Genomic DNA, 21,238 nt, shown 5'->3' on the forward strand with positions numbered 1-21,238 from the left:
TACCATATCATATTGTCAAGTCAAGAACTGCCTTATTTTCTTCAACTATATTTATTTTTGGTTTAAAATTATGGTTTCTGTTACCTTCTGATTTTCAGTACATAAATAGCATCACTCAGTTTAAAAAGCAAATTTTTAATTGTATTCATCATGATTATTTTCCTACTGATATTCATTGACATTATTTCATAAACTTAAGTTTGTGCTTATATTTGTTGGATTATTTTGCATTGTAAGCTATATATATGATGTGACTTCATGGATGTAGTGTCTGTGTATTGTAAGAATGTATTTGTTTGTTTTTCTTATTGAATATATTTTAAGTGGACACTATATTTTTGGTTAGGGTGGCCATACAAGCTTGTTTTTTAAGCTTCTGTGTCTCCCAGTTTTTTCTAAATAAATTTGTCTAAATAAATAAATAAAAATAAATAAATATATATATATATATATATATATATATATGCCTACAATCACCGATTTTACAATCAAAAGAATTGAGTCCATATAGGATACCTCGGGACTCGACGAAAGAATTTTTTGATTTAATTAAATTAAATAACGAAAAAATGGCAGCTAATTTTAATTCATTAATTAATATTAATGAGCAGCTGTTAGCTCAGGTCAAGGTTTTAAATGCATCCATGAGTAACGTACATTCGCAAGTTACGTGTAATTCAACCTTTCCTACTGATAAAATAAAAACAATGTGTATGGATAATAAAAAAAATATTTGCAGGTAAAAATAACGAATTTGTTGAAGATTTTCTGCAAACTAATAATAATATGAAAGTTAAATCAGTTGATAAAAAGTTGTCAAATAATGACAAAAAAATCCGTTTTTACTGATAATTTAGAAACTAACACTGATGATAATAATTTATGGTCGGAACAAATACCTACACCTGTCAAAGATGAAAATTTACCATTTAGCCGCGGGGTTAGAAAAAATAAACCGAAGTTAAACGCTCTCAAAAAAGTTATCGGGAAAAGAGTGGTAGAACACAGCTCATTAAAAGCAGATAAAACTTTAATTAAAAAAGCATTTTTTCTCTAAGCAACATTCAAAAATGCCATCGAAGTGTTGTGACTGATTTTCTAAAGACAATGGCGTAAAAGTTTTATCCTGCTATCCTGTGATCAAACAATCAAAAATCTTGTTGAAAGATGGAGGAAACAAAGATGACTTAGAATCAACCGTCTTCAGAGTTTGTGTTGAAACCGATGATGGAAAAAAATTGAAGGATCCAAATTTTGTTAAAAAACATAATCGTTCGTGATTGGAAATTTAAATCGAAGATCTCTGATGATGATAAAAACGTATCATAATGGCTACAGCGGATCCACCGAGGTTAAATGAAGAGTACGATTGACATGAAATAAAATTAACTCTCTTGTTAGCGAAAGTCGTAAAAACGTCAACAACGAAATACCAGCGACAAACAACACCCAGCAAGATAACATGCTACAGGATAAAAATCGGTGGTCAAACAGAGTAACAACACCAGTGGAGAACTTACCGTTCAGTCTCGTACTGCGCAAAAACAAGCGTTCACGGTCAGACAACAGCAGCACCAATCGCATTGAAACCAATAGTAACAACGCCAACCGTCAAAACATCATAAATTATTCAGAGGTTGCAAAAAAAGTTTCAAATAAAATTGTTGGAAACAAAGTTAGCAATAATTGCAAATTGAAAGCTGAGAAACAGCCGATAAAAAAGTCATTTTTCATGATAAGCAACATTCTGCAATGCCACCGTGATGATGTTGTTGAATACTTGTCAACAAATGGAATCAAAGTAATTTCGTATTTTTCTGTTTTTAAAAAGTCAAATAATTCGATTGAGGGTACCAAAAACAACAATGATGATGAGCAGTCCACAATTTTCAGAGTGTGTGTCGAAAGTTGTGACGCCTGCAAGATGAAAGATCCTGACGTCATTTTGAAGCACATCATCGTTCGTGAGTGGCGCTTCAACCAGAAAAAACCCGAAGAAAGTAATAATGTTAAACATGATTAGGACAAATACAGTGAGCAAAAAAACACTGCAAAATACATAACAACAGGCAGGTGCCAAAAATTTGAAAATATAAACCAATTTAATTAATAACCAATTTAAACAAATACATCACAATAATTCCAATAAAAAATCATTTTTTAATCTCATGCATATCAACATCAGAAATTTAATACACATGGCAGATGAGTTGTTTGATTACTTAAACAAAATAGGAGTAGCTGCAGAAAATAAAAACTTTGTCGTCGGAACTTGCATCGATCTGTATTTTTCTGTTTTTAAAAAGTCAAATAATTCGATTGAGGGTACCAAAAACAACAATGATGATGAGCAGTCCACAATTTTCAGAGTGTGTGTCGAAAGTTGTGACGCCTGCAAGATGAAAGATCCTGACGTCATTTTGAAGCACATCATCGTTCGTGAGTGGCGCTTCAACCAGAAAAAACCCGAAGAAAGTAATAATGTTAAACATGATTAGGACAAATACAGTGAGCAAAAAAACACTGCAAAATACATAACAACAGGCAGGTGCCAAAAATTTGAAAATATAAACCAATTTAATAACCAATTTAAACAAATACATCACAATAATTCCAATAAAAAATCATTTTTTAATCTCATGCATATCAACATCAGAAATTTAATACACATGGCAGATGAGTTGTTTGATTACTTAAACAAAATAGGAGTAGCTGCAGAAAATAAAAACTTTGTCGTCGGAACTTGCATCGATCTGTCAAAAGCCTTTGACTGCATTGACCATAGCATTTTGATGGGAAAGTTAAATTATTATGGAATTCGTGGAACACCTCTAAGATGGCTTAGTAACTACTTGACCGATAGGAAACAGTTTGTTAGATGGCAGAACAAAAATTCGACGATACTAACAAATAACTTAAGAGTTCCTCAGGGAAGCATATTGGGTCCATTACTGTTTGTGATCTTTATAAACGATCTTCCCAAGGCGTCGAAGTTTTTTGATTTTGTTTGTTATGCCGATGACACTAATATTTTTATTAAAGGTGAAAATATTCATGAACTTTTAAATGAAACCAATATTGCCATAGAAGAATGGTTTCAAAACAACAAATTAACGTTGAACAACAAAAAATCTCAAATGATTATTTTTGGGCCGGTTCAGTATCTGAACTATAAAAAACCGTATAAGATTACAATTGATGGACTAGAAATAAGCGAAAGCAAATCAGTTAAATTTTTAGGCGTCCGCCTTGACCAAAAATTAAGTTTTCGAAATCACGTATAAAAAATGGAGAAAGCACTTGGCGTTATCAACAAAGTTCGATTTTACGCTCCAAGAAGAACGTTAAATATGCTCTATAACGCCATGAGAGTATCGTACATCTCTTACTGCAACGTAGTCTGGGCTGGTACCTATCGCACGATCACCGATCCGATCCGATTAATAATGAAGAGGGCTCTAAGGCTAGTTACATCCTCAACAAAGCAATCGCACACGTTGCCATTATTTTTGTCAACAAAAAATTTGAATTTTGATCAGGTGAGTGTCTACTTCACTGCTAATTTTGTCTACAAACAGCTGACAAACAAGTTACCATCAAAATATAAAATCATTACTACACTTGCAGCAACAACAAGAGACAAAATTACATTAGATCAAATTCATCAAAAACAAACATTCTCTTCTTCCATGTATATTGCAAGGGACCAAGAATTTGGAATTTGCTATTAAAGAACAATTTTAAAATTGACTCAAAGTCTGATGTTAAATTTAGGAATAAACTGAAAAATTTTATTTTAAATTTAAGTATTAATTTCAGTTGATTTAGTTAGAATAATTTTAGTTATATGATTTTACATTTTTATGAATAATTTCATAAAACCAGATACAAACCAAATTACTAACAATTAACATAATTAGCTAACATTTAACATATTTTGATAACATAATTAAGTTCTTGTTAATACTAACAACTAACACCTATGCTGTGAATTATTCATGTATCACTATACTAAACTTTATAGTATTGAAAAAAGAGGCATAGTTTGTATTTAAAGTTTAGGTGACCATACTCGACGAATTCAAATAAGAATTCTATCATGGTCAACCTGCTTCCTATTATTAATTTTTAATTTTATGGAGCAAATAAAAGTTTAGTAGTAGTAGTAGTAGTAGTAGTAGTAGTAGTAGTAGTAGTAGTAGTAGCAGTTGTAGTAGTAAAATGCATGTACTTACGTAAACAAAACCAAGATCATACCCATAGACATCTCGATGTAATAGCATCAAGATGTCCATGGATCATACCATAGAGATTATTACGACATTCATGTAGATATAATCACACTACACATGGACACAACAATCAAAATTACAAACCAGTCGCTACATCACATACCATATAACATTCATCCATAACATCATACCACAACCACACACGCACGCACGCACGCACGAACGCACACACCCACCCATACACAGCACACACCACAACTAAACATCACAATGACAAACACACACACGTACACAAATTACAGACACACACAGACAACCTGATGAGATGAACAGTCATCTGCGAAACAACCGTTCCTGAGTATGGAATGTTGGATGGGTAATTCTTCAGTGTCATGTTGTTCAACAGTTTGTAGCACAACTGGTGAGGTTTTAAATAATAACATATCATTCAATCAAATAATTAATTAATTATTAATTAATTATTAATCAATTAAATGAGATTAATGTGACCACAATATAAGCAAACAAGTCGGAGTGATAGGATAGAGTTTTCTTACGGCTAATGTTTTTAACCGAGGAATTGTATATACATAAATTTGTATTCAAAAAGGGTTTGAAAATTTTGTATTTTTATTATAGTGTACTCTTATTTTGTTTTGTTTTTTTGTTATTTAAAGCAATGTTTTGCTATTTTTATTAGTAAAACCACGTTCAATTTTATGTTATCTATTGCCTGGTGGCACCTTTGAAAATTATCTAACTAAATTTTTAATACTAATAATAATACACATATACATACATACATATATATATTTCGACATATATATATATTGTTGCAAAAAATGGTTGATGAAATTCGTTTAAACGGAATTTTGCTCTTTGTGTGGAATAACTTTGAAAATTCGCATGGGCGGCGTGATGGCTCAATGGTTAAAGGCGCGTGGTCTTGCTGCTGCAGTGACTGGGTTCGAATACAAAGAGATCCCCACCTATCATAAGCAATGTGTACGATGCGTGGTTATAACGCGCATTCATATACGCTGGGTGTGATTGTCGTTGAAACCTCTAAAGCAAGCGCAAAAGAGAGAGTGACCTTTAACCTTTTAACCTTATAATAATTGTTTTGAATATGAAAAAAAGAGCTGAAAGTCTCGAAATTTTTTTTGAAGAAGCAGAAGCTATTTCAATTCAGCTGCCTATGTTTTCAACATGTATCAAAAGGAGATGATAGGAGATGATTCCCATCCAAAAAAGAAGATAAAATGGATTGTAATAATGTAGCTTTGGATGGATTATATACTACTGAAACCCACACACACACACATATACACACACATACACACTTTACCTTTTCAAACATATTCATCTTGAAATCTTTCATGTGCTGATTGGTCAAAAGTTTATATAACGCCTGGTGGTTAACGTGTTACAAAAATTATTTAATCATCAAACTTCGCTTGAAATGTTATTTATCTTTATAAACATTCAACATCATTCTCATTAATTTTTTCAACTTTTAATTTTAAAATATGTTTCTTGGCAGATGATAATTTAAGACTTAATTTAATTAATATAAAATACATAATTAAATTTATATAAAATCATATACTCAGAATTAATTAGAAAAAATTGAGATAGAATTACAGATTGAATAATAACCACTAAATAATTCAAATAAAATAAATAATAAATGTAGAAGGAACATAACAAACCATAATACAAGCAAACTATTTTCTCAACTAGAATGTATTTTACAAGCATTTTACAAAAATTATAAGCAGTTCAACTGTGCCAATCAAAATGAAACAACTTACAATAAATGAGAGGTGATGTAATGTGCATTCCGTTGATCTGTTATAGCTGAATAAATATCAAACGTATTAATAAAACATAATTACAACATTTTTCAATCCAAATAATCACAAATTCAACTCACACAAACTGAACTCCCCCAACACCTTCACCATGACCCGGCCACTGCTCCCAATCAACATAATCATCAAACCATCAACATCGTCACCCCCACACTAGCAAACAACAAACAATTTGGTGTGCTTAATTTGTTCAACAGTTGTGTGCAAGAACGCCACAACAAATTGTTTGAAATTATCTGATTCAAAGCAAACTTGTGACAGTCATTCTTCTTGTAATTCATTCATTCATTCAATCAATCAAGAAACATCTCATTCATTCATTAATAATATCAAGTGTATGTTTTGCTACCTACTTTTGTGTTTGCAAATATTAAAGCTTTGAAAACAAACAAGAAAATAGTGAATTGAAAAATATTTACTGAAAACAAAGTGATGTTATGCCACAATTTTCGTAGCTGATGGATGACTGAGGTAATTTGATGATTCTTAAATAACAAATGTAAGCAGATTAAACATTACATAACTGTTTTTTCTTTTCTTGTTTAAGCTGAAGTCTAAAACACATTAAACAAAAGCACTACACAAATACAAGACACTATTTCATTTTTTGGACAACATTACTACTAAATTGTGAATGGAAAGATAGTAAAATGGATCAAGAAATATCTCAGCAACAGAACTTTTCATGTCAAACTAGATGATGCCTCATCAGAGCCAAAACCGGTTTTGAATGGGGTCCCTCAAGGTGGGGTTTTAAGCCCGTTGCTTCATCTTATTTTTATTAACGACATTTCATCTGTATGTGACAATATCCTACTTCTTGTAGATGAATCAAAAATCTACAGAGTATTGAAGAGTGAGAAGGACAAAAACAGTTTTTTTTACAGTTTTAACTACTAGCATTGAGAATTAGTTTAGAATAGAATAAAAGAATTAGTAATTACTAATTCTTTTATGCTTAATGCGTTGCTTCTCATTGCTGCTTACAATAAATCTAACATCTGGCAAAAACAAAGTAGTGAATTAAGAGTGAGTTAAGTTTGCCATAACTTTGTTGTGTAGTTCAAGACATTCCATGCAAAAATGGTGATCACAAAATTGACAATACTTATTGGCGAAGTTTTTTTTCACAGGTATTGCAATATTTCTTCAGCAGTTGATTTTCAATCGTATCCAATTTTAAGTAAAACTCGTTACTTGGAAGGGAACTAAGATCAGAAGGTCTGAGAAAACATGTGGAGCAAGTGCTGCACGTGATCCTCTCATTAAATTCTGGCGAACGTTCTATCAAACAGCTGAGACAGAATGTATGTTTACATGATAACATCCTTGGATCGATTGTAACATTGTGACATATAGTACAAATTCGCGACATTATCCTACAAACATATTAACGCCAAACATTCGGTAGAATTTATAGAATATTGTATATATATATATATATATATATATATATATATATATATATATATAAATGAATGAATTTTTCAAAATCATTTTTAGAAATTTTTGAAACAAAACCCATTAAACATGCAAGTTTTAATGTATTAAAAAATCCAATCATTAGCATTCACATGTATAAAGTTGTTTAAGATAGTTTAAATCAAAACATTAAAAGTTTTGATGGTTTAAAAGATGGTTGATAAATCTTAATATTGAAATTACACAAGTGTCGTCATTCAGTAATAAATTAATTGTAGAAAATTATTTAAACGTTAACAAATAATAAGGTGATTAATTGCAAAACATTAATAACGACATTCATTGATGGGTGATATTTTGTGTTGGCTTGTTCATTGCGTTGCCTATACGTCGGATTCAGAAAAAAATGCTTATTGAAGAGTTGGGTTCAACCATCTGCTCCCTATGTACAGTACATCTTTATTCAACTATTCAAACACGTTATTGAAATTGAGTGAGGTTGCAGGTGACACAAATGTCATTCCGTAGGATCTTGAAGGAAAAGGTTTCCATTTGGGTATATCTAAATTGAAAGTTTTTGGAAAGGTGATAAAGTACGTTGAGCTGTTTCAGTCTGTTTTCTAACATATCAATGTTATTTTCTATTAATTCTTTAGTTTTGGTAGCTGATTCATAAAACAATTTTAGATTTTCTGATTTGTAATCTTTGTCAAATTTTTCTAGGTCGTTTATCAACATTGCAACGTATTTATCAATTTCTTGCTTTACATAATAACTTTTTGAATAAATTTGAGCTTTAATCATGTCCTTTTGTTCATCCTGCATTATTACAAATTTTCTTATGCCTTTTTCAAAATCTTTCAAAGATTTTTTTAATTCAACAATAGTTGATTCCAATTTGGATTTTTCTTGCTTAATTTTTTCAATAATTTCTAAAGTTTTGTGTTCTTTTTGGTTGTTGAAAGAACATTTCAAGCAAATATACTCGTGGCAATTTTTGCAATAGATGTCAATATTTTGGACATGTTCAGAACAAATTTTGTATTTTTCTTTCTCTGTTGCATCTTCATAATCAAACGAACCAATTTAAAACACTTTGTGAGTTAAGTTTGCCATAAATAAGGCCATATTTCGATTCCGAATGAATCATCATCAGTGCTTTTTGATGTTTACTGATGATGATTCATTCGGAATCGAAATATTTGCAGCATGATTTCGGAAAATAAGTTTATTTTGAATTTTAATAAACTAAACGTTCACCAAAAAACTTTAGTGAGAAAAATTGTAAAAACGAACTACAAACATATTAACGCCAAACATTCGGTAGAATTTATAGAATATTGTAAAAATTATTGTCTATTACCAACATATATATATATATATATATATATATATATATATATATATATATATATATATATATATATATATATATATATATATATATATATATTAGACCGTTTTATTTTTATTAAGAAAAAAAATTTTTGTCATTTGATGATATAAAGACAAACATCAAAAATCGATAAAATCAAACAATGTTAAGTGACCTCTCATTGATGAGATTGTTCAGAAAATTCAGTTTTTCAAGTCATTTTTTTTAAATTAATAAAAAATAATTGTTTTTAATTTATTATGAATATTTATATATTGTTTTATTATAAAGTAATGTCTGAATCAGTATAGTTCTTTTTCTAAGGTTCATTCATTAATTTCCTGTGATGCTCAATCACCTGATACATCAACTGGTGCTGATTTTCATCATGAGTAAGTGCTGTATTAAAATCAGATGCCAATTTAACTGCTCGCTCAGCAAAATCATTAACTACCCGTACTGCAGTCACTATCTCTTTTGCATTATTGTAATCCTCTAGTTGTGGCCATACTTCTGGATCAAAGCAAAGAAAATTTTGACTGAGTTTCAATGTAGAAAATAAATTTAAAGACTGTTTTGTCACAAAATCTGACAAAATCTTGGATTTCAAAGAACTTATGTGTTTTGGATCTACTTTTCTAACATCATTTTTTTTGCTGGTTTATGCAATGCTTTAACCATAAGCCTTTTCTCATCGACATTAACCAAATCAGAAACAAATGTCATTCCAACAAGATCTTTGCTTAGATACCAAAGATTCCTTTTAATTTTTTACATTGCTTCTTTTCCAACTTTGCAATCAACTTTTTCAAATAATTCCTGAGTTTGAAGAAGACATAAATCATTGTAAGGAGCACTACAGCTGTTTGCTGCACAAAACCATGCCTTTACATATACAGTTACAGTAAAGAGACAAAGGCTTGTAGCTCATGTGCAGTTAACTTCAGTTGCTCACGAAAGCAAAAATTCTTCAAACAATAAATTCCTTTGGCCATCCAGCGAGCCCTGTGATAAGCTCCTGGAGGAGTGACTTGTACAGCAGTAGGATTTGAAACTCCTAGAGTTATTAGAGAAAGCCTAATCAATTGCAAGTAGCCATGTCGAGGTTGAGTATTTTGCAGTTGGTCTTGAAGAAAATCAATCATAGCTACACGATTTTGCTTAAGCCACAAATTTTCATCATTAGTCAAAGAACAACCAGTTGTTACCTTGCCAATCGATGCATATTTTAACTGATTAATTGATGGCCATTGATCTTCAAATCTACTAAAAATAGCAATTTGAGGGCCAGATGAAGTGAAAAATAAATCAAATAAAGCTGTTCCAATAATTTTAAGAATATGATGCCTGCATGCTAAAAACAAGAGATGCTTATTAAAGGATTTCTAAATTATTGTTATAGCACCAGTATGAATGCCAGTATTAGAACTTGTTGTGTCAAAACACAAACCAGCCAACTAATTTGACACGCCTTCCCAATTCTGAAGTAACTGAACTATTGTGGTTCCTATGTTTATGCCAGTACCGCCAACCTTTGGTATAGCTATCAGTTTTTCTACACTAATACTTATCCTTTTTAATTGAAATTTTTACAGGATGATACAAATATAAAACCACACCATATAAGCCCCTATGCATTGTCTTTTTAAAAATTTTTTTTTTTGAAACAGTCTAATATATATATATATATATATATATATATATATATATATATATATATATATATATATATAATATATATATATATATATATATATTCATTTATTAAACGTACACATGCTTAATGCGTTGCTTCTCATTGCTGCTTACAATAAATCAAACATCTGAAGTGAATTGAGAAATTTTAAAAAAACAACGAGGCACCTTGGAAAGTCGTTGAATGAGCTGCCAACCAGATGGTCCATGCAAGTGATGCTGGAGAGGCAGTCTATGATGCAGTCGTCGTGGTACGATGCGTACGATGCACTGGCCAGCAAGCAGACCATGTCCTGCGATGCACCAACAACCGATTCATCAGCATTATTATTATTACAAGTATTGACATCATTATTTATTATTAACATCGGGAGTTGTATGGATTAAAAAAATTCAACATTAATCAGTTGATATCATGCACTATAACTTTAAGATATCAATCTACCTATTTGATATTCACATCCTGGGTACGTGTGGTACAAATTTTTATTAAAAAATTAAGCAAAACATTCAACATAACTTTGTATAACAAATATCAAATGAAAAATGAGAACAATGTTATATTTTAGGGTGACAATGATGTGGCTGATGAATAGGTGTAGACAAGCAGTGCATGGCGTGCGTTAAGTAAGTTTTGGCACAACCACCATTCAAACATTCTAAGTGAAATCCTCCTTGCTCATGCACTTGTTTGTTTTATAAAAAAATTATCAAAAGTAATAAAATGATTATAAATATAATACTATAATAGAATATAATATGGTTTAATAATATAAGAATATAATAAGATGAGAAAACATGAGTAAGAAATAGAATAAGCTCCTGAATTTAACGAATAATTTTTAAGTTGTTGGAAAAATAGTAAAATCAACAATTCTAGCTGTACAGAGAGTAGAACGAACCATCAGCAACATTAGTGATATTCATTCATATGAGTAGTTAGTTAGTTATATGGCGTCATTTACAGCGCCACCTTGAGACATTTTGTTAATTAACGTTGCTCACTAGTGTTTCCGATCTGCTAACAGTTAATGCGAATGAGATATTGTAGTCACGACAAAAATAACATGAGCCATAACAAAATAAAAAATATTCTTAAAAACAAGAAAAACATCAAAAAAAATTGTTAATTTTCATTTCTATTATTATAAAATAATGCTGAATAGAACAAATATCGTTTGTTGCATACGAAATGTTCTGGAAATAAAAAAAAAAAACACCCGACCTTCATGAGTACTTTGAGAGCAGCCAGCACTTCAACTGAACCATCTTCGTCGTCTGCCTCTTCCTCCTATAATTCAACGACAAATTTCAACCTACTCAGTGCTAGCAGTATGGCATTTAACCTTTAACTGTATTTCATTGAGCAGTTTGAAAGCTTATATCACAAAATCAAGCAGTAACTGAGACAACTGACTGACCCAATCAACCAAACCAGCCAACAAACAACCAACCAGCCAGCCAGCCAACCAGTAACTAATTAGCGAACCAACCCGTTGCTCATTTGCAGAGATATCCTCGTCCATCTTCATCTTCTTTTTTCTTTTTGAAGTTTGTATGCACTTCTTCCTCTTATTCTTCTCCACTGTATTATCTTCAACACCAGCCTCTGCACAAAAACATGGTCAGAAAATTTCCAGACCATAAGAACAAATTAGAATTAGAAATCAAACCAGGTTTATAATCAGTTCCAAGTTTATTCAATGTGTTGAGTACTCGATCAATGAGGTTGAAGCTGAACAAATGATAAGCTCCTGAATCTAACGAATCATTTTCAAGTTGTTTGAAAAATAGTTAATCTTTCAGGATTATTTTCATCAAACTATGCAATATGGAAATAATACAAGCCCTGAAGGATGAAAATTTATATTATTTAACGTTAGTTGGTAACATTAACTAATGATCAGATGATAATGATAGATTGCCGACAGCAGGTCTCAACTCAACCAGCACAATTACAATTCATTCAACACTCCCAACAAATGCACCACACTCTACAGCCATCAACAGTAACTAAGGAATGGACAACTTTGAACAGACCCACCTACATTAGCGAGCAGAAACAGCGTGCAAATGACAATCACCAACATCGATACAACAGAAAACAATAGTGAATAAAACAAATAAAAAAGATAAAATAAATTTGAATAAATTTGAAAAAACCTTGCATAGAGAGAAGTAAAACATAAGAGCTGCAGGAGTGAATGTGAACAAGTTGTTGCATGATCGAACGCCCTGCCTTATAATTTCAAAACATAATATATATAATATATTAGGTACATCTCCACACAACACAAACAGTATATATAATATTATAATTATTAATATTATAAAAAACTTGTAATAGCGCACTTTAAGAAATCACTATATGTAGCTATCTGACAAAGAGTAACAAAATGACAGCTTGAATGATAACAAAAAAAATAAAAAAAATAAATAAACAAAAATTTAAAAAATAAAATAAAAATAAAATAATTAAATTAATAAAATAAATAAAAGAAACAATACATAATAACCATCCACCAACAAAACTACCAGCAAATAAATATAAAAGTAACCAACCAACTTAACAAAATGCGAACAAATACAATTGATCCAACACCATTCATACACAACCACACATCGACATGCTTGTATGACCTTTATAACAAACACAATTCCCCACCATGCAATGTACAGGATGATGAAAACCGACAAGTAGCATCAACTTGATCCATATCATTCGGAAGTATTACAATCATACCAAACCATTAAAATCCATTCATAAACACTTGCCAAATGTTCCATCAGAAATTCCCAATTATTCAAAGTCCTACATACACATACCATTCATCTTCATTAAAGACAACTCATACAATTACACACACACCACATACACACACATCACACACACACAGACACACACACACACAATACATAACAAAAGCATTCATATACAATAGCTACTTAATTACTTATGATTCAATAATAATAATGTATCCATCTACCCATATTCACCTCATACATATCTACTCATACTACAAGTGTTCAATCCGCAACATCAGACCACATAATCCATCTTGAGAAACAAAATTTAACAATATATATATATACACTGTACATACACACAAACACGCAACCGCAATACGCATACACTTACAAACACTATTCCATATAAATCAAAATACAAATAAGTAAATTAACAAATAAAAACAGAATTAATGAAGGAAATAATATAATGATAAATGAAACAGTCCAAAATGGAAAATTTTCATAAGTGTTCCGTCATCGTCACCCAACATACATCAACCACTAAAATGTATCTTACAACATACATGTTACAAATATTCAGTTGTCACCAAACAAACAGTAAAACATCACCCCTCAAAATTTATCGTGCAACAGTTCACAGTTCAAAACAGCTGTTTTCAATTGGCAAAACAGCTATGTCTTCAATTCCATTTTAAACTGCAGCATTTGCGACCCACACACAGCAAGCAAAGTTTCGTGACCCAATCTTCAATTCTGGCGCCGGAACTGTTAAGTAATTTTGAATGTTTGATCTCAAGCAAGACAATGCCATGAGCAGTCGAATTCTTGAATGTGAACAACTCCGTAAACTAAAATGGCGCCAGACCGATTAAACGTTTGAACATTGAAATGCAGATTTTGAAAGCGATTCTTTTTTCCAGCAGTAACCAGTGCAAATCTCTAATAACTGGAGTCACATGACAACTTCCAACAACTCATTACCACTTTAGTCGCCCTGTTCTGCACATCCTTATTTTCTAACAGTTTATTTGGAAAATCTATGGCTCTGAAATTATATATATATATATATATATATATATATATATATATATATATATATATATATATGTGAAGTTGTGACGATTGTGATGATAATGATTGCGCGATTGAAATATGCCGCCTGTATATTTTGTGAAATTGTGACGATTGTGATGATAATGATTGCGTCTTTGAGGCTTGCCGCCTGTATATATCTATATATTTTAATAGACAATCTATGCATGTATATCTTGTTATTTGATATGCTATATATGCGACGATGCTGTGCTGTTTTGTATATAGGGAGTATAGCAATATATGCGATGCGTGCTACGCGCTGTTCTGAGTATAGGAAAAGAGTATAGATGTGAGTATAGAATTTTCTATGATATAGAAAGCGTTATGTGGATAGGGCGGTAGATACACATAAAAGGCCGCGAGTTGAGATATAGAGAGCTGGTCGTTTATTTTTATTTTAGATTTTGTTTCTAGCTTGGTTTGGTCTGCCAGATAGTTATATTATTAATAGATTAATTTTGGATTTATCGTTTTTTTTTAATAAAGACAGAGGTTTGATTTGTACTATTTTGTTTGTTATTTTGTCTTTTATTAAATAAAAGAAGTGTACACTTAAAATTTGGCTCGGTTTAATAATTCTACCTAAAATAATGGATGTTGAAGAAGACTTGCTGATAGTTGACGAGGTCGGCGTCTCTAGTCAACAAGCAGGGCGCGAACAAACTTCCGCACGGCCCGTGTTTTCAGACCCTGAGAGGATCTATTGTAGAGTGGCGGATCCCGGCCAGGAAAGACTCTGCCGAAGCGAAGGCTCGGGTGGATATTCGTATGCGGACGCGGTTCGGGACCGGAATTCGGATGTCGCCCGGCGAAAATCTACAATTGGCGCCCAACGTGGGGCTTCTTTTTCAAACATTACAGGTTTTAGGTGCAGCAGGAGCCAAGGTGATTCTCCAAATTTTTTAGGTGACAGGTGCCATGTTCGACAACATGAAACTTTTTTAAGTTTTAGGTCACAGGAACCGAAGGAGGATCGAAAATCAACCTCGAGCAGCTTTCAACGCCCGCCAGCCAACAAAATGAAATTGTTTTAAACAACAATCGTTTTGAAATTGTTGACAGGTACGAAGAAAAGCCGCGCATTGATTTTTTAGCGAACAATTTAGGTAACAGGTTTATCCCCACACAGGATATTTCAGGTTTTAGGTGCCAGGGTAATCCAAAGTTGCAGGAGTTCGGACTGAATGAGCTGCGATTAGCGTCCAGTAGATCAGCGTCAATCATTAGAAAAACCGAACACGATCGACGGCGAAATAAAATTTTAGGTAACAGCAACAGGTGCAGAGCGACCGAGCGAGAGAGAGACACAGTTGAACACGAGTCGACGTGTGACAGTCGGGAACCGCTTCATTCAACTGGTGTGAAGTCTCAGGTTCATCAATCGCGAATAGGTGCCGAGCGTGACAACGACTTTTGTCGTCGCGAATTGCTTCGACCTGACAGATTTGATGGCACCGGTTGTCTCAAAACTTTCTTAGAAAAGTTTGAGATATGTGCCAGGTACAATAATTGAAGCTTCACAGGTTCTCTGGGATTTAACAGGTTTAGGTTACCAAGGGCTGGTATCTAAGCTAGAAGATCGTTTTGGAACAAGAGGTCATGAAGAGTCATACAGGTACAAATTACAGATTCTTCGTCGAAAACCTGGTGAGTCGTTATGAGAGTTGTCGATGGTTACTAAAAGACTCATGTCATTAGCCTATCCAGGAGAGCAGTCAAGATTAGCTACACATCTAGCTAGGAACTTTTTCTTGTCAGCCCTCGATAATGCTGAATTAGAGTTAAAGGTTAGGGAAAAAGAACCAAAGAACATTGACGATGCTCTTAGGTTTGCACAGCGTCTTGAAGTTTCAAAGATGGTGGTAGATTCATCACACAGGTTTAACCCGCAGGTTAAAGATTTACAAGCAGGAGCAGAAAACATGGAGTCGATGGTACGACAGATTGCGTTCCTTCAAAAGTCATTCGAAGAACTCAGAAATAAAAGAGCGCAGCCAACGGTATCCCGAGTTGAGCGAGAAAAAATTTGTTTCAATTGTAAGAAGCCAGGTCATCTTGCAGTCGAATGTCCTCAGAAGAATGAGACCTGCAAATCTCAAACTTATAGTCAAGTGAATTTCAAAGGTTGTTACAAATGTGGAAAGACAGGTCATTTTGTGAGGAGTGCCCGCAGAAAAGAATGACAAGCAGCACAAGTCAATTGAAAGCAGCGATCGTGTCATGTATCTGCCAACAATCACAATTAATGGCAAAAGAAGATTAGGTTTACTTGATAGTGGCAGTAGTGTATCCATTGTTCCAACGTCTATGGTTGATATCACAAAGGTCAGACCGACGGAAAAGAGATTGAAAGCTGCCAACAACACAGAAATTCCAGTCAAAGGAGAAATGAAGTTGCAAATTAAAGTTGATGATTATTCCAAATCAGCGTTGGTATTGGTGTCTGATCATGTTTCAGAAATTGTTTTAGGTTTAGATTGGCTCAGGAACAATCACATCTTGTGGAAGTTTGGCAAAGGAAAAATCGCCGTGGGTAACAAAATAGAACGATGAAATTAGTTATTAAACATTTTTCATGCAGGAAGCTTTGTCGTATTGAAGCTCACGCAGAAGTGCGCATCCCTGCGCGGACTGAATTAGACGTGCCAGCAAAGATGATTGTTCGCCAGCCGTCCAAGTTGGAATCGACCGAATTTATGTGTTCGAAAAACAGACAAATAGAATCGGGTGTATATGTAGCTAGAACGTTACTGTCTATAAAATATGAAGGACAGTGTGTTAGGATCTTGAATGTCAACGATCAACCGAGGGTGATAAACCGGGGAACGCGATTGCCAGATTTATCATCGGCTGTGGAAGCAAAAAAATCAGTTGATCGTCTAGCATATGAGAATCTAACAGAAGTTACAGGTATGGTTGATGGATTAGTAAAAGATATTTCTAAAAAAGCGAGAAAAGAGTTGATTCAAATACTTAAAAGTTTCTCAGACAGATTCAGCTGTGCGAGTGGGGAAATAGGTGCTGCAAAAGGAGTTTTTCATAAGATTGATACTCAGGATGCACGACCGGTAAAACAACAGCTGAGGCGACATTCTCCGGCGCATCAAAAGGTGATTGCGGAACTGGTTGAGCCTGAAGACATCGCAGAAGACGATTCCATAGGGAAGCCAACAGAAGCACCATCACGAAGTAGCGACGAGTCGACCGAGTTGCTTGTCCAAACCTGGACAGGCGAAGATACGCCAGAATCTTTACCAGGACAGCCGGACATCGTTCCAGAACTTGCGAGGCTTGCTGACGAACTCTTTGATCAGCGACCAGATTTGTTGACGTTTGTTGCCATGTACCAGCCAACATGAACTGAGTCTTAGTCTGATTCAACTTTAGCCTACTTTGACCCAGCCACGAGTCGACATCAGATATAGTTTTTGTCAGTTTCTCTAATACGGTAGGCATCTCATCTGGGAAACATGAAACGCAAATCTGCATGTCATCTGCGTACCCATGGCAATAATAACCATCTTTATTCAGTAAATTCAATATCTCTGTAACGTACAAATTAAAAAGAATCGGTCCAAAAACAGATCCTTGAGGCACCCCTGACGTAAGTTTCATTGGTTCCGAGTCCGACCAGTAAGAAATGATTCGAACCACGCTAACGCAATCTTATTTAAACCATAACAATATTTCAGTCTGTCCAGCAGGATTTTATGATTCACAGTATCGAACGCCGAACTCATGTCCAGGAATGTCAACAAAGTTACTTTTTGTACATTAACTGCTGAATAAACATGAGAGAATATATCCGATAGAGCTGTTTCGGTCGAATGAAACCTTCTGTATCCAGATTGATGCGAAGGCCAAATACCATTTTTATTTATATGATTATTTAAAACTAACTCAACGGAACGTTCAATAATTTTAGAAACGAAAGACAAATTTGACACCGGCCTATAGTTTATCAGATCTGATTTATCTAATCCTGTCTTCTTTAGAATTGGCGTGACAATTGCATGTTTGCAAACCTGTGGCATTACACCCTTCGTTAAGCACATGTTGATTAAGTCCGTTAAGTAAACAATAAAACAGTCTTTGAATACATGCGTCGGTATTGGGTCGAGTGAGCATGACTTCGTAGGTGACGAATTAACAACTTTAGATATCTGTTCTTCAGTCAACACTGGAAACGATTAGAGTGGAAACATAATATTAGTATTAGTAGAAATAACTGGAAAATTAAAACATTCAGTTGACTTTTCGGTCACTTTCACCTTGTCAGCAAAAAATTTTTTAAAATCATCAGCGCTATGCATTGAACCAACTTCATTTTCAACACTTGTCTCTTTTCCTAATAATTCATTAGTCGTTTGCCATAAGTATTTGGAATTATTTTTAAATTGACATGTTTTCGCGAACCAAAAACTCCTTCGTTTCACTGAGTAACAAACATTCTTTTGTTTCATTGCCAGTACCCAATCAACTTTATCATTATAACAACCAGTAGTTCTGAACCTTCTTTCTTTTTTTCGAAACATTTGCTTAGCCTTTTTGCAGTCACTGTCAAACCATGGGGCAGTCGGGACATGTTTCCATCGAATTTCATGAAGTGGAGCAACATCGTCAGCAATTTTTAAAAGCTCTTCATTGAATATTTTAAAACCCAATTCGACATCATCATCCTGACCATAATGTTTCGAGATAGGTGAGCACCTAAAAAGCTCAGTCAGACGTTTTTTATCCACTCGTTTCCAGGATCTGATCCACGATTTCTTGAAAATGACTGGAGTCGGATTGATTAAAAATTGACCAGTTACTAAACCATGATCTGAATAGATACCAGATGGGTACACCAATATATCTTCGAATAAAAAACCATCCGATGTGACAATCAAATCCAGGGTACCACCAAGCACATGGGTAGACTGATTAATTCTATTGACAAGATCAAAACTAGAGAAAATATCAGCAAGGGCTGTTGCATATATATCTGACGAAGTTTCTAAGTGTATGTTGAAGTCACCTGCAACTACAATACTGCAACATAAAAGTGTGATTTGTTCTAAAACTAAAATTAATTCTTCAAAAAATAATTTAGCAGGAGGAGCAGAACCTGGCCTATAAATCACCAAAAAAATTACTGAAGTTTTCCGTAACGTCAATTTCAAACATATCGCTTCAAATGTAATTATCACTGGCAATGGAATTTTTACACATTTAAAGTGGTTTCTGAAATACGTTACCAAACCACCATGCCCAGGATCATTTAACCTAACTTGTTCCAAAAAACTAAAATCACGTGGTTTTGCCAACCTAAGACAAATATTATCAGATGATTTATGCCAAGTTTCTGTAAGCATCAAAACATCCAAGCCATCATTGAGCAGCCCATGAACATCATCAACATTTGGACCCAAAGATCTAATGTTTAACAGACCCACCTTAATTTTATTGACATTACCAGAAGAGTTGAAAACCATAGAGCTAGTATGCTTTAGTATTTTGTTGAATATTTCTGTATTTTTATTATTCTCAAATTTGACGGATCTCCCTTCACCCTGTACAAAAATTCCTCCGACTCCTGTTTCTGTTTATCTTTTGCTTCAGTTACCAGTTTTTTACATTTCTCACGCTGTTCTTTAGTGAAGTCATGGCTTATGCTTACATTTTTTAATTCATCACTCAATACTCAATTGTTTCATCCTCACACGATTTTCCATTATCATGTTTTTCATAGACTTTTCTTTAAACTCGATCAACATCGGACGTGGGTTGTCACCTTTTTTGCCAATTCTGTACATTTTCTTAATATCACTTTCCTTGATTTCATCATTTGTAATGACTGAAAGCAAATTCATAACAATTTTTTTATCATTGCGAGCATCAGCAGAGTTAGTTTCAGCTTCACTGAGCCTAAATAACACAACATTGCACTCACGGTTTATTGTTTCGACGTTGTTTTTAATTGATTTGACGACATTGTTCAGAGCCACCGTAGTCGATTTAACTTCTTCTTTGATGGTTCCCTTTACAACTTCAGTCCAATTCTTTTTCAAACCCCCTTTAACATCTTTAATCTGTGTGTTTACATTTGTTACCAACTTATCAAATTCATCAATTTTGTTGGCCATTTCGCTTAACTTTGCGTCAATTGAAGCCAACTCACGACGAAAAGAACTTTGCTCATCAGTAAGCTTATCTTGGTTACAGATTATTTCATTTAGGGATTTTTGCAGATCACAAATCTTTTTAAAACCTTCTTTAATGTCTTTAACGCAGCTATTGCAGAGCCAAAATAAATTTGGATCGGATACTACTGCTGCCAAGACTTGAGCATCGGTCGGAATACATTTGATGTGGTAGCCGTCACCACATATGCCACAACAAATTAACTCTTTGTTACTTTCTTTGATTTTAACTTTGCATTTGTTGCATTTATCTTTCGACATATTCAACAGTAAAATATGTCACTATATCTGATAGTCTGATAAAACAATACAGGTTATCTATCCTATAACGTTTACAAAATTAAATTCCTTCTATTGTCGATTAAACAAGAATTTACAATTAAATCAACTTAACTTAAATTAATTGAGAAAAAATTAACTTCAAACAATTAACGCTAACAAATTATATCATTAAATTCGTCAAAATTTTCTCTATCAAATGAAATTAATATTTAAACAAAATACTCGATTTTAAACTATGAAATTAAGAAAAAATACGGAGCACGTCAAAATGCGGCCAGCACATTTACATATATATATATATATATATATATTTATATATATATATAT

The 21,238-nt window shown here is 33.2% G+C and overlaps 4 protein-coding genes across 4 annotated transcripts; 3 read left to right on the forward strand and 1 right to left on the reverse strand.

The window, feature by feature from the left end:
• Positions 1-1,328: 1,328 nt before the first annotated feature.
• HELRODRAFT_164905 (hypothetical protein) lies at positions 1,329-2,023 on the forward strand (the record flags this gene model as incomplete). The annotated part of the gene is made up of 2 exons (XM_009030841.1): positions 1,329-1,351; positions 1,402-2,023. The coding sequence occupies 2 exons, from the start codon at positions 1,329-1,331 to the stop codon at positions 2,021-2,023; spliced, it is 645 nt and encodes a 214-aa protein (XP_009029089.1).
• A 1,264-nt stretch (positions 2,024-3,287) lies between these two features.
• HELRODRAFT_164906 (hypothetical protein) lies at positions 3,288-3,731 on the forward strand (the record flags this gene model as incomplete). Its single annotated transcript, XM_009030842.1, has 1 exon — positions 3,288-3,731. The coding sequence occupies one exon, from the start codon at positions 3,288-3,290 to the stop codon at positions 3,729-3,731; it is 444 nt and encodes a 147-aa protein (XP_009029090.1).
• Positions 3,732-15,034: 11,303 nt separating this feature from the next.
• Positions 15,035-18,638, forward strand: HELRODRAFT_164908 (hypothetical protein; the record flags this gene model as incomplete). Its single annotated transcript, XM_009030843.1, has 8 exons — positions 15,035-15,357; positions 15,507-15,816; positions 15,923-16,091; positions 16,152-16,272; positions 16,324-16,493; positions 16,606-16,951; positions 17,026-17,716; positions 18,534-18,638. 8 exons carry the CDS (start codon positions 15,035-15,037, stop codon positions 18,636-18,638), a joined length of 2,235 nt encoding a protein of 744 aa, XP_009029091.1.
• Positions 18,639-20,119: 1,481 nt separating this feature from the next.
• On the reverse strand, positions 20,120-20,890 carry HELRODRAFT_164909 (hypothetical protein; the record flags this gene model as incomplete). Its single annotated transcript, XM_009030844.1, has 1 exon — positions 20,120-20,890. The coding sequence occupies one exon, from the start codon at positions 20,888-20,890 to the stop codon at positions 20,120-20,122; it is 771 nt and encodes a 256-aa protein (XP_009029092.1).
• Positions 20,891-21,238: the final 348 nt, after the last annotated feature.

The sequence above is a fragment of the Helobdella robusta genome (genome assembly GCF_000326865.2).
Source record: "Helobdella robusta unplaced genomic scaffold HELROscaffold_7, whole genome shotgun sequence".
In the NCBI taxonomy this organism is placed as follows: Eukaryota; Metazoa; Annelida; class Clitellata; order Rhynchobdellida; family Glossiphoniidae; genus Helobdella; species Helobdella robusta.